General features: G+C 35.9%; 1 protein-coding gene across 1 annotated transcript; it reads left to right on the forward strand.

Annotated features, from left to right (window-relative positions):
• Nucleotides 1–1,582: 1,582 nt before the first annotated feature.
• LOC109039238 (uncharacterized) lies at nt 1,583–13,588 on the forward strand. Its single transcript, XM_019054645.2, has 2 exons — nt 1,583–1,776; nt 3,972–13,588. The coding sequence occupies exon 2, from the start codon at nt 4,006–4,008 to the stop codon at nt 4,606–4,608; it is 603 nt and encodes a 200-aa protein (XP_018910190.2). The 5' UTR covers nt 1,583–1,776; nt 3,972–4,005; the 3' UTR covers nt 4,609–13,588.
• The last annotated feature ends 1,369 nt before the right edge of the window (nt 13,589–14,957 follow it).

Genomic DNA, 14,957 nt, shown 5'->3' on the forward strand with positions numbered 1-14,957 from the left:
ACCGGGGGTTGTTAAATTAGCATTTTATTTATTGTAAAATCTACATTGGAACATGTCGGATACTTTTTTCAACTACAAAATTGTCAAATCAGCCGTATCATTTTTTCCCGTGTGCTCTCTTCATTCTTTAGGTTTCATTTGCATCTCTACACTCTACCAGAATAGTGATTTTAACGTTTGAGGGGCTTGGAGGACAAGGCACATAAGTGCAATTTTTGAAAAAAAAATTGAGTTCTGGAAAAAATGATTTCAAGTAAAACTAGTCTTAATGCCTACGCTGTGAAAAGGTCGATCCCAAATTCCAATTTTTAAGCATCAAAAAGTTAGTTCGAACTTTTTTCCGTCATAATATGGTCCATGTAATTCCGAAACTTCAAACATGTGTTCTCAATATAGCAAAAACTGCTCTCATGCGCCTTGTCCTCCTAGCCCCCCGTTTAGCATTTCAAAGAAATATGAAGAGCAATAATTATTCATAATCGTAGGAATGAGTGCGAATTATGAAATACTTTTGATAATTTTTTAACGTAAAACGTGCTGTTTGGGACATAAACAAGCGTTTTTAAAAAATAAACTTGTTCTAAGAATCATGGGAAGAAGTGGGAACTTTTTGTGGGGGAGGTCAAAGAGTGTATCTACTTGGGGGAGGGAGCACAAAGAGAAACCCAACCAAGGGAATTCGTGGAATTCTCCCAGTTCCCATTCGAGGGTTTGGGGATTTCCATATCGAAAGGGGGTCCACAGCATCTCTTTAGGAAAAATATTTTGAAAAATTGAGTCGTCTAAGGAACAATTTTGATCTGTTCTCACCGAAAAATTTATCAAATGACAATTTCAAAAGTAAAAGATGTGTTGTGTACTTACTAAGAAAAATCCCTCACACTTCTTGGGAGGGGCCATGAAGATTTCTAGAGGGGAGGGGGTAGTTTCCCCTCAGCCCTCCTAGTTCCGCCCATGCTTAAACTTTAGGAACAGAGAAAGCCTCAGTGTCGATTGGAAAAAAGGCACTTTTACTTATATCAATATGCTCGGCTTGCAGCGCAGCTGACACAGAATTCATTATCACATATTTGCGAAAACAGTAGAGCTGAAACCGAGCGATTTTCAATAGATTTTGTGAATGATGGCGGTTGAAGGAATGGGGTGGGAGGAGGCATGGCAGAGTGAATGAACGATGATATTCGTGCGAGCGGTTCGTGCTGTTCCAAGGCGTTTCATGAGAATACAGCACACGAAGAATGAGAAAGGAACAAGACATCTGTAAGGCCGGCAAGTTCTCTTAGCCGGCGCTCACTCAATGGCAGGCGCGTCAATTTGAATTTTCGCGCTCAGATTTGAATTTGCGCGCTCCAGCCATCCCGCCATACTTGCGCAACGGAAACGCACGTCACCCCACTCTGCGCATGTATAATCACAGAGTCATCTATGTTGCCGCTTTGAATAAACATTCTATTTTCGTTGTATGCAAAATTACTATTTACCTATTCACAGCGACAACAGTGTTATTTACGCACAAAGAAGTTGCGCAGTGGCCATCTGCGCAGTTTATGTTGGCTCACGGTCGAAGGGGAAGAGAGAAGAGAGGAGAAGCAGTGAGCGCAGGATTTTCGTATTCGAGTGGTTCGTGATGCGGTCAACAGACTTGCGTTGCCTTGTGCTGTGATGGAAAGTTAAAGTTTGCTCTATTTAGTGTCAATAATTACTCAGTTGAAAATGTTCTGACTAGATAGTTTGGTGTTTGTTAACCAATTTTCTATGTTGATTAATTTTTATCAGGTAAGAAGTTTTCCTACTAGATTTTAGATGGTTTGGGTCGATACGGTTCCTTATTGCGTCGTAGTTTTACACGGCAGCCATCTTATTAGTGACCTGAATCTTGCATTCGTTATTCACTATTTTTTAATTCTCGGTTTATTCAGAACGCTAGTTTATTTAGTTCACTTCCTCCTAATCGATCATCTTATTCATTTTACCTACGGATCGATTCCGCATCGCAGTTTTCTGAATATACCGAGCATAAGTTGTTGAGTTCATTGTTCTCTTGGCCTCCTTTTGCACAGAAGGAAAGAGATGGGTTTCTTCCCTCTTTGAGTTTCTTCAGCTCTCATCCTAATATTACGGCAATATTTAACTATTGCTGGCTAGTTTCGTTTTTTAACCATTGGGGGATGTACTTGACTATTTTCTCAATCTCACTGCTCGAGGGGAAAGTTTGTATTCATGCTCGTGCGGCCATTGTTCGAGCTTGTACATGAATGAAGGTCAGTGCAATCGGAACAGAAAATATATCTCCTATTTTGGGCAGATGGTACCTTACTTATTATTTGTGCTCATTTATTTATTCTTATTCCTCTCCAATTTACTGTATTCAACTTGTAACCCGTAGCAGTTTCCTTCTTGATAACATCAACCTTTTATCCTCCTCCCATTTCAATGAGTTCTGTTAGATGATGTAGCGTCTCCACGCTGAAGACTTCCATGATATTTTTTATTCCTTCTGATTTTTCATAATCAGTCACAAAGAGGTGTGGGAGCCAATTCATATTGAGAAATCTATGAATGACTGAGGAACCAAGAATGCTGTGCTCGTCCAGAGAGAATTGAGACGAAGCTTCAAGTATTGCCCATTCTGAGATTCCTGAGCCAGATGTGTCGTCAGCTAAGTTGATGGTTGTTTACTTTAGGTTTGTAAGAGCTAACGATGACTCTAGGCCTCTGCCCATAGCGGCATTCGCTACCATCTACCTTGAAAACATCAGTCTCATAATCGTATCCTATATTAACTACTGATCAGTTATGGTTCACGACTTTTATGTGGTTGTGATTTCTGTGTGGCTAATAATTAAAGTGTTACAAGGTTTAAAAGTGTTAAAAAATTAATTTTAAGCTTGTGTTCTTGCCTCTGCGAGAGTCTGATGTTTTCATGTGGATAGTAGTGACACCCAAACGCTTGCAAACTGAAAGTAAACAACCGTCAACTTAGTTGACGACATTTCTTCAGATTATGATAGAACAGTCTTCAGTCCTCAAACTACTACTCACCAACTGGGAGCTGATTATTGAAACTATGTCAGCATGACAAGACAAGACATAGCTGTATCCTAACCATGTAATAGGTATATCGCATTTCAATGTCTCATCGGGCTACCTTAAACTTTCAATAATCAGCCTGCTGGGTTTTAATAATGGACTGTTATCAGTAGAGTTTGCATGTTAATCACTTTCATTGATGAAATTGGATTAATTCTGTGGAAGAAACCGAAGTATGTACCAAAGCAGTGGATGGCGGTCCACAGTGTTTTTTGAAGGATGGTATTACCATTAATATTGGACGCAGAAACTAGGCGTGCGGATGGATTTTATTGTATTCAGGATCTTTAACTTCTTATGTTTTCAAGAAACTGGTGGATCAATAGCGTATTTTTAATTGTTCACGGAAATTTTCTTAAAAAGGTTTCATGAATCAACACTGGTTGAAATGAACACCTAGCGCGCAACTAAACGAACCGTGGAGTACTTATTTATTTATTTATTTTTACAAAAAGAAAATTACGAAAATAATCACACTTAAAGTGGCAAGACCCTCCAGTAAGCAATGCTGCTATTGCTAGTCATTTGGTTTCATTCGCATCATGCCGGCCTCTCAGTGTTGCCTAACATGTAAGGACTGACTCGTCTGGTGCTTGCAGATGGGTGCTCAACTGACAACACTGGCTTGAGAAAATTGTAATTTACCTTAATTTTTCCGGCTGTTACTTATTTACAATTCAGAAATAGGGTTTCACAGTGCACAAATTCATACTGAGAAGTGTCACCGGGAGATAGCTGAAAACTATAGAGTTACTGGTGTACTGTCACTATTTCAGCCTTAGAATTTTAAAACATGGAAGGGTTATTAAGGTGAGAGACGGAATTCAATTTTCTTGCTCGTTTTCCGGTCTTTAAGACTTTTTATTGCTTGTTTTTCTTAGGTAAAATTATTGAACTGGAGACATAGTAAGGACAATGAAAGAGAAACAGCAAGCCAGCTTGTACGACAAACGAGGAAGAATGGTCTCAAACATGCGGCAGCCTCACACCCAACGCGCAAGCGATAGAAGCAGTCACGATGTGTGCCATAAACTATCTAACAAATTTATCCTAGACTCTTTAAAAATTGATAAGCCTGTTTTTAATTCAAGTGATAAGCCTGTTACTACCAACAATCAGTACAATCGACAAGGCAGTGTGAACTCAAAGCCTGCTACTAAGAAATCAAAGCCTCAGCAGTGCTATTACATGAACAACAGCAACAAATTTTTCCAGCCTATCGAAGCTTTGTCCAAAGAAAATTCTCCAATCGCAGCTTCCCAGAAGAAGAAACCTACCCAATCTAGGAACAGGAATAGTCCATCTTGGAACAGAGATTGCACCCTATCACCAATTTTCACGTATTACGCAGGAGCCAAATTTAGCAGTCCTCCATCTCCTGACGAGCTGCCAAAACCACCCACCACCTGGCTTCAACCTGCGCCTGGGTCCTGTACTTGCCCATGTTCAAGCCCTTGCTCCAACTGTCCACCTGTGTCTTGTAATAGCCAAAATACTCTCCTGCACGTGCAAGCGTAATCTTTGTGTTCCAACTGCAAATCTCCGTGCTTTTCCTCGTTGACGAATTAGTGAAGTTTTGTTGAAGTATAAAATTTGTTGTAGGTTTAATATTGAAGTGGTGTAACAGTAATAGAATCATTGGTCTCACTGCTCAAATTTAGACCAAAGCAATTTAGTATCAAAGACTTTATTAAGCGCAATTCTCAGTACGTCTCCTCAGCTTACCTCTCCACTTATCTTTTATGTAAGATTCTAAATCAGTCAGATTTCTGATAATTATTATTCAAAAAATAAGCATCTCTTTTTTTATCCAGTCTACCATCATTTTGGTTCATTGGTCGACAACTTTTAAAAAATTTGACAGGTTAATTTACTTTTATTCTGGGATTCAATTTTTTTTTCTTCATTTTTTTTTTCTTATTTACTTTTTCCATTCATTCATCCCCCTTTTCCATTTTGGCATCATAATGTACTAAGAATTTGTTAAAATAAGCATTTTCCAACCTGTGCTCTACGGAACATTCTGAGGAATTCATTTCTTCAGATGTCTTATTTTTTGCAGTTTTCTAATTTTCAATCTCCCTATTTAATTTATTTAATCATTTTTTTTTAAACTTAATACTATGAAGTATTCCTGCTGCTCAAAACAAGCTGTGTCTCTTGCTGTTTGAGATCACATTTTTTCCCATCTCAACTGTTATTCTTTCTCTTTTTTTTTTCTCCGTAGAGCAACAAAATTTTTGTTTCTGGGAATTAATTTTAAAATATTAAGTCACGAATGAAGCGTTTATTTACCAAAAGGTTTAAGCTCCAAATATTTATGAGCTGTAAAAAGTGTACTTTGTACAAGAAAACAGAGCTCATTTGTTTTGTGGGCTATTGCCTTTTTGTAAGTGAACAGTTCAATTATCATGTAAGTGTCCCTTGTGCTTGTAAATCCCTCTGCCATTGATGTTAAACAAATTTCTGACTCTCATTATATCTGTATCCCGTTTTATCCTGCTAACTATTCAACATCAATCTTTGGAATTAGATGTATTTCCACGAGGCATGTCTGCCTCTTCAATTCGAATATTAGTTTAAAAAATTGAATGTAAATTTCATGTTTGAATGTTCATTTTCTGGCTATGCTAAACATCAAGTGATGCTTATGTGCAATAATTCTTGAAATAGTTTAATAGTCTTGAAATAGTCTATCGCAGAAGGATTATTTTAGTTTATTTATTTTTTTTTTTTCAATTTTTCTTTCCGTTTCCAAAGCCTTAGTGTATACTGATATGGTATTATGTCTGACAAATTACCGTCATATTCCTGTTGATAGTTGTGGTGTAATTTCTGATTCTTACCACCGTTAATTCCATGTTTCCTAAATCAGGTTTAAGAGCTGATCTGCATTGCATGATGAGCTCTTCTGTGTGTAATTTTCCGATTTAATCACGTAATTTTTTCCCATTCAAAATGTGTCAGAAAATGGTTTTGTCGCGAGATTACTTCCAATTTTCAACACAAAAATTTTTGAATCTCCTGCACATACCCGCGAGTACTTTCTTGCAGTCTGTAGCTAATTTACATCCTCTTTTTTAAATAATCTCGCAGGAATTATAGTTACACCCATCTATCAGCTCCGCTTAAAAGGCAGGATGTGTGAAATAGGCATTTTATTTGAACGAATCCTGTTAAAGAATGTTCTGCTTCTCATGTTTATATTCCTGCTTACTTCTGCATTTAACTTCTTTGAATGCTTCCATATTCTGCCGATTTTGACTCTCCTGGTATCTGCAGTTGTCTCAGCCATCATAGATTTCAAATTTTTTCATCCGAAATTTGCTTTCTTTATCTGAGGGGAAAATTTAATGATCATTCTTTTGTAATTCTTAAGTATCAGTTTAACCATGTTCAGTGTACCTGATTTAACATTTTTTCCACCTTATCGAACAAGCTGTTGATTTACATGTATGCCTACCATCAGTGTATCTCAGTCTAAACTTAAAACACTGAAGTTTAACTAAGCTGGTTCTTACTCCGAATTTTTGCATCTTTGTGGTGAAGTACCAAGAGTTCTGATCAGTCATTCCCTGATTTAAGTTCTTGCTCTTCCAGCAGCTGTGAAAATTGGGGGAAATTGTCAGTTAGAATGTAGGTTATTCTATTCTGTACTTAAAATTGTCAATTTTTCAACCTTTTTCTGTATTCAAGGCTACAGTAAGAAGCTTTTTTCTTTTCATTTTTTTGTTAAACAGTGAAACATGACAAAATACTTGAGCTCTGTAATCTGGCGTTTAACAGCATCTAGCTGGTCATTTTGAAATCTCATTATTTCGGTGTAAATTCTGCATAGAGATAATTTTTTTGCTGAATCAAAGCTTTTGTTTCTGTGCGTTGACAATATCAAGTAGCTTTAAGATAGAAACAGACAAGAAGTAAACAATATCTTTCAAATCAGTTCTCTGCAATCTTAACCATCTCTTCTCTTGAATCCAAGCTGAGTTTAAGTAATACACCTCTATCCAAGTCATCTCCAGAATGTCAACTTCGAAATAACTCGCTTACTTTTCTGACTTGCTATCAGATGAGTGGAGGTATTTTATGGCAAGGAATCTTGTACTCAGGTCAATCTTCGCTGAGGACATGCTTAATTGATCATTTTGCATTTTATGTTTTTATTTATCAGATACCAGTTGAACTGTTTTTTGCTTCTCATTTTGTCATGTTCATTGTAACTTGAGAGTGAGCAATTTTTTTTTTTTTGTTCTGAAAAAAGAACCTTATAGCTTTTTTCTTTGCGTTCTGGAGTTGACATTTTTCGTTTCAACTCCAGAACTCAACACAAGCTTCCTTTCTTCCAAGTTCTAGCTCTGGCTTAAAGCATTGCATTTTTGATGTGATAGAACTTTATTTGCGCCAGCCACTTGTTTCATTGAAAACTCTGCCTTGACCAAGCCAACTAAGGCAGCAAACTTGTGTCTCAATCTATCACAAGTAGAATCTGAGCATTTTTGTGCTGCGAGGCTGTAACCAACAGGTGATGTCAACTGTTTTATCTAAAAGTTCATACTAAAAGCAAGAAGCATCAATCATCTGTTCTGTTTTCTGCCACAAAAATTTCTAACCGGAAGCTAAAGCTGAAAGATGAGTGTCTCCAGTGCAGTTTCTAATCTGTGCCTTTCGAAACTGTATGTTTACCATTATCTAAGCACATTTTTAATCGATACCTCACTTTCTTTGTTTAGCTCTTAAGTGTTTTTTTTCCAAATGCTGGTCTTTCAAGAAAGGTAGTCTGTTTTTTAACTCTTTGTCCCAGAGCTTGAAAAAAAACAAAGATTTTTAAATGGAATTGTATTTCTTGAGTTCTGTGACATAGAGATTATGTATATTTTTGGAATAAGTGCTGCTAAAGCAACAGAATTTGTTTCTGATCCATGATCAATCAATTCAAAGACGACCTAAGTATCAGCGCTATCGTCAATGTCTGCACAAATTGTCCATTGTTCGTTAATGTACACTACTCTGGCACGCCCAATCTGTGCTAAATTTTGCAAGTGAAATTTGTGATGCTCACTCTTTTTTTTGCGAATCTCGCAATTTCTATTGTTGGTAAATCAAATTTCAAGGTCTATCTGTTGATAGTCAGATTTTATTTTTATAGGGTGTTTTATTAGAATAAGTAACTGTCACGTTTTAATAATTGTTGAAGAGTCGGAGCGGTTCCTTTTCATTATCTTGGTTCAAGCATTTCTGTTAGAAATCTTGCTCGTTCCTGACTCTTACTTACCATTCTTCAGTTATTTCTTAAAATGTGAGTCTAGTAAAACAACCTGGTGCCAAAAGGCAATTCAATTGCTCTTGTAGGGCAACGAACAGTCAGTTTTTCCTTCCCTCAATCAGTTTTGGCTCAATATCTCAGTACCTACAAAACATTTTTTATTTTATTATTTCTGCCCCATCAGTCTATCAATATCAGTTTTTAATGCTTGATTTGCAAGAAATTTTGACTAAGTTCAATTCAATGCTATGAAGCCGTATTCTGGTAATCTCAGATTCTTTGAACTAAGTTTAATGTTACATATCAGCCCAAATCTCTTTTTCTCTGATGAACGCATGTTGAAGTGAAAGCAAAATGTGTTTGAAAGAGAAGAAAAATTAGCTCCTCTAAGCAGCTGTTTTATCAGTTGAGGACTAATTTTTAATTTATCATTTAATGTGTTTTGTTTCCATAATGTGTGTTCATTGTAGGGCCAGGACTGCTTGTTACTCCAGTAATTATGTCAATGGTAGACCTGTTTTGTTTTCCTCTCTCCCATTCTTTTCGACACTCCCTTTTAGAATTTTTCAAATCGGTCCTAGAAGGGAGAAAACAAATGAATTATTTTTATACTTTTAATATTTTAGTTACTATCTTTAATTGTATTCATTAGCCTGTAAGTTAAAACATTCATTCATTCTCGCTTGGAAATTGTCTTTTGAACAGGCCTTCATTTTTTTTTTTTTTTTTTCCATGTTCGACATTTTTCGGTTGTGGAGTGTTAAAACTCAATATTTTTTCATGTTTGCTAGCCATAGAGATGAATGAATGTTTTTCATTGTGATCCTAATTATGTCATAATTTTTTTTTTCTTTTTTTTTTCTCTTTCATAAGTAGCCTGTGAAAACTGAAATAATGAGGTGATTTTTTTTTTTTTTTTCAAAGTTTAGTATTGATCGGGACCCTGGAGGCGTTAGATATGAAAAAATTTATGTGAAACCTTACAAAAACTCCAATTTTCTTCATGAAGTTTCTCTTTTAAGAAGTGTCATAACTGCATTTTTAAATGTCCCTCCAGAAATGTAGGAATTAACATGGTTTCCAGTTCTTTTGCTCATCGGTATCAGTAGAAATCATGTTTTAGAAAAAGGAAAATAATCGTAGGTATACTTCAAAGAAGAAGAAAGAATGCAAGCATTAAATGACAAGTTTCAATTTACCCGTGACTTAACAGAGGTATTAGTTGATTGAAAGGATAATGCCTAGCATTAACGTTTATATTCCTCTATTTATTACTTTTGTATTCATTTAAGTTACCACCTCATTAGTATTACTATATCTTTGTCCGAATGTCATGTCATTCCAGGATCGTTTCGGCATCAATTCTTGTCGGAACTATCACCTGATGCTTCATCGTCAGTGTTTGGTACTTCCGGCGGGTTTTGATGACGTATTTGTAATGTTTTACTCGCACAGACAATGATCTCATTTCGGTAATTTTTAATTCAATATTCCTTACAACTATCGTAATTTAAGCTGTAGGTGTTTGGTGTTGGATGTTCTGCATTCAGTATTTTTCCTTGTCGATTTTTTTCCTATCATCGTCTGTGTAGGTACACCCGAATCGTAGCCGGTCGTTTTGAGAGAAAGTTGGATGGATAGAATTAGTGGGTGCACAGTTTTTATTATTCTTGACTGAGTTGTTTAATTTCCTTTCAATCAGCTATTTCATTACGCTTTGCCTCCTTAAAATAATTGTTCTGTTCGTGACATTAAGACAAAAAAATTTCTTTGTCACGAATTTAAGCTTTTGAATCTACTATAAACTGATCGTGGTTCTGCACTTGCGTTGTAAATGGTCGTTATTTCTTTCTTCTTCAGTATCAAGACTTATTCTTAAGGTTAATGAAATACTCATCTAATTTGTAATGTGAACTCTCTACTGATACCGGTAACACGAGAGGAGAGAGGAAGAAAAAAGAAATCACCGAATTTATTACAGTGTTCTAGTCAATAGGTCTACAAGAACGATTTTCAGTAATCGACTACAAATTTTATAATATGCTCTTAGTTTATGTAGGTGTATTATTGTATGTATTTAAATCATAAGCTAACTTAATAACTTTATCTGTGATGGTGGCTTTAAAAATGCATGTAATAATGAGTATGAATTATGTTTAGAATGTAAGTGGGGGGGCTATCATGTTTCTCTTTTCACTTTTCTTTTGTCCTTCCGTTATTTTTCTGTAATCTTGATCGTTTTGGTTACTATCCTCTATTGTCATTCAGGTTCTTTTCCCCCCCTTTCATAAATCTCGAGGAACTGTTTATTTTCTCCTAAGAACCGTGCAGCAAGAGCGTTCTGTCAGTACAAACTTACTTGTATTTTTATGTCCTTGACATTATTTTATATCTAACCAGAATTTGCCATTTTTGTGTGTAGTGGCTTACATTATTGTAATTGTTCCGGATGAATTTTTGATTAAGACCAAAATCATCTGCTCCAGCACGGTTTTGTATAGAAGTATCTTTAGTATTCGCACCTGTGAATTGCTGCATTGTTTCCGTCACTATCTCATGTACCTCCAAATTTTGATGTTTTGTTCGCTGGTCTAACAGAGCGTAATTTTGTTCCCAATCAGATTGACTTCACAGAATTTGATTAATGATGGTCATAATATGGCTTTGATAACTCCTCACAAAAGCTCCATCACCTAGAGTGAGTTTCCCATAAGGTCAGCTCAAAGAATCGATGAATCATCTCATTACATGTCAATCTGACAGGGAACAAAAGTACGTCTTGAATATATCACTGAGCACTGTTGCCTGACAGGCAAATTACTCCCCCCAAATATCTGCTTTTGATAATCTCTGTCAAACCAGTTTTTTGGCAATAATTTCCATCTTTGTGAATTTTCATTTAAATTAACTAAGTTTTATCTTGTTTTAAGTTTTTTCTTTTTTTTCTCCTTTTTTTATGTTTTTCCTAGTTGATAAGATAAATTTTGGGAAAACTTGTTTGGACTGATCAAATCTAACAATACCCTTCCTCAAATGTGATAAACTATTTTTAATGAAGTTTTCATCGAGGGGTCTCTCAGTCTGACCACGAGTGAAAATTATTTGTTAAACATTACCTATTATTGCATTTATTTGTTGCCAATGTAAGGAAAACATTTCGGATGCGTTAATTGTTGTAAATTAATACTTACGTTTTGTGATACTAAATATGATTCCCTGCACTAAGATTATCACCTTTTCTTTGCATTTCGTTCTCTTTCGTGTCATGTCTCGTACGATCCAAGCCATTGATATCATTTCAAATTTCTTTGAGGAAGAAGAGGTTGAAGAGAGGTAGAGAAAAGCTTTTTTTTCGTCGCCAAGTTCCTTTCAAGATTGAGAATTATTATTATCCCAACTACCTGATCTTTGCTCTGATCTTAATGCATAATCGTGTGCTTACTTTCTTTATCAGTGTTCTTATTCAATTGTTATCAGTGCATATGCTCCAACATGTGCTTATGTGTGAACTAAGAAAAGAGCATAATTCTTTTGAAGTATGAATTGTAATATCTTCACTTCTTTCTGCCTTGTTCTTCCTCATGTAACTAAGTTTCGTAAATAATTCTATTTTTTCTGATCTAATAGTTTGCATCTGAAATGACTCGTGAAAGAGCCCTTAATTGAACCCTCTATGAGGGCTGTTAATTTAGGGATTTAGCAGTATCTATGCTCAAGCAGAATTTCCTATCCGTGCGCTAAACAACTTAATGGAAGGTGAAGTCAAAAGTTCTCATCTCGGTTTAATGCTGAGGAGTCCATTGAATTTGATAATTGTCCTAAGTAACTTCCTTTTTCCTGTTAATTTCTGATGACTATTCCCTGTGCGTCACACTGTTAATTACATTAGCGTGAATCAAAACGTCATGAATCTGTCCTAACCTCTAGTTTTGTAGTGCTTAGAGTTAACGTTCTATTAAGTCGTTGGGTATTGTTAGATTTTTTTCAGCTTTTAAAAGATAGTGAAGATTGCTTGTCAACAATCTTCTCATCGGAGTTTATATTATAGAATGTCAGTGACTGAAATTTTTAAGATGTTTCTTCAGCTCATTTTTTTTTTTTCTTAAAGTGTTCTTCTCAATTTTGCTATGGACCAAAAAAACCAGTGGTATTTTGGGACTGTATCCATTTATACATAGTTTGTAAGCGTTCAAACCACCTGGAATTCATCGTCAACTTAATGCTGCGATCTACGACCATTCGTGTGAAGTCTCTTCAATTCGCGTGTGATTGCTGAAGTGTGTGGAAGTCTTGAGCAATGGACTGTTTTCGACTCATTGTCTTCCACTCGTGGACGGTTTATTTTTTTCCGGGAAAGTAGAAATGACCTTACTTACCAAAGGACTATGCTGATTGTTATTATCTCACCTCCTAATAAGCAACTCCATGTGGCAGTCTTAAAACGAAGTATTATCTTTCAGTTGATTTCTTTGTAACAGTCACTGATTTTTAGAATTACGTTCTTTGGCATTTCTGTAATTGTAATTGTTAACCTCTTAATCCTTATCCTCCTGTATCATTTTACATCAACAATTTTGATCTCATCCTTTTCTTTTCCATCCCTCTTCTCTCTCAAAATTGTTTTAGTTGAAATAAAATATAATAAAAAATGCAAAAAAAAAAAATTAAAAATCCAAAAAAAAAATAACTCCTCGTTTCCTTATCCCTTTTCCTCTCCTTGTTTGTCCTAAATCCTCTCCTTAACCCTTTTTCCTCTCCCTATCCTCTCCCCTCCCCCGGGTCTTATTGAAAAATAAGGCCCACCAAATGGTCTTCTAAGAGCAATAGAGTTTTGAAACTCAGCCTTTCCTTTTCAGCTTAGCACACCGATTACCTGAGCAGTGACACGGTAAGTACTCACATAGTACTTTTGGATTGTACCTTTTCTCGGTACGTCTTTTGTCGGTGGGAATAACTGAAAAGTGGTGCTTTCAGGTCACTCGAAATTAATCCAGGGCTCCACAACTGCTTTCATTAACCTAGTTCCGAGATGCGTTTTGCCGTCTATGAAGTTTATTCATTATTTGCCGAAGTCTTATGCCCCTCATAACATTCAAGTTAAATTACTTGCATACCGTGTTGTTTATCACCTGCCATGTATTTCTCATGGATTGCTCCTAGACAAACTCAGGAGAAAAGTTTTTTTCAAACACAATGTTGTACCTGACTTTTTAATAAATCTTTGAAATGAAGTTACCTAGTTCGTTCTAAAATCATTTTTTTCCTGATTCTGAAGAGAGTTCAAAATACTTTGCCGAGGTGCACGGCTTATCTTTCTTTTTGAGTTCTGAAGTTGGAGGATCGGCTACAACGTTGAAAAACTTGAGCTGTCATAAAATTTTCATTCAATGCGTAAAACGAAAATTTTATTTTGATAATGAAAGGTTCAAACCTTAAACAGATTTATTATCTGTACGATACTGTTAAGAAACTCCCAAGAAATTGCCATAAATTTGTTCGTCACTTAGTAATTGGGTCCTAATCCCAGTCTTGCAGCCAACCTAGGTAGGTATGCAAGTAAGCAAAGAAAGAAGAGGAAAATCTAACTTTAAATCCAATATTACCAACAATAGATTTTTTATTTATATTGGCTTACAACATTAGTCCTTCAAAATCAGGCTTCCAAATGGCGTCGTTGTTTCAATGGTACTTGGGATCTTTTCCCTGCAATCTATGTTGTGGTAGGGATTAAAAGCTGTTATATTAGCCTCGCAGTCACATTGTCTTTTGCAAAAAATGCATGAATAGAAGTGCCACATTCTTGTTTTTGGATTCCTATGATCTCAAGTCATTATGATTCACCACTTTATTCAATCAGATTAAGAAGAAAGTTGCACTGAACACAGTACAAAGCAAAGAAGGGACCATTAGGTGAAATGTGGGTGTACAATATTAACCTTGTGGAAAACCAATCATGTTTGTAGCGATGCAGCTGCAGGGGAGTTTCCTTGCATATCTTCAAAATTGTATCGAGACATGCGGAAGTCCAAAAAGTCGATTTTTCCGGAGAAGCAAAAAACTTCCTGTAGGATAAACAATTCGAATAAAAAAAAAAGAAAAATATTTCCTATCAAGGGGCTTGTCCCAATTGTGCAAAAAACTTTTGGAACCTGCTATTTTGGGAACTTTTTGGTTTTGATGTGAACTTCTGCCCTTTAACACATGGACTTCCCCCCTTTTCGCAACTGGAGAAGAATTGGATGCATTTTGCAAAAAGGAACCACTAGCATTGCAATTTTGCTAAGATTTGCAACTTCTTTTGTCTTGGAGGAAAAACCCGATTATCCCTTAATAGTTTCTATTTTACTTGCTAAAAACTGTAAATTTAAGATAAAAATTACCATCTAAATTTCACAGTTTTTCACAATTTCCGTAATTTTATTGCAAAGGGTGAAGTTGCACAATCTTAGCATCATTGCAATGTCAGTGGTTCCTTTTTGCAAAATGCAATCCAATTGATCCATAAGGAAAGAAAATGAGGTCCATGACTTCATGGCCCTTTTCGCATGTCACTAATATTTCCGTTCCCTATTCAACGTTGGAAGGATGGGCTTCCTCCATTCTT

The sequence above is a fragment of the Bemisia tabaci genome, chromosome 9 (assembly GCF_918797505.1).
Source record: "Bemisia tabaci chromosome 9, PGI_BMITA_v3".
NCBI classification, from domain to species: domain Eukaryota; kingdom Metazoa; phylum Arthropoda; class Insecta; order Hemiptera; family Aleyrodidae; genus Bemisia; species Bemisia tabaci.

Bases quoted from the DNA above. Each gene is read 5' to 3' on its own strand.
- LOC109039238 (XM_019054645.2), top strand. From the start codon at position 4,006: ATGAAAGAGAAACAGCAAGCCAGCTTGTACGACAAACGAGGAAGAATG.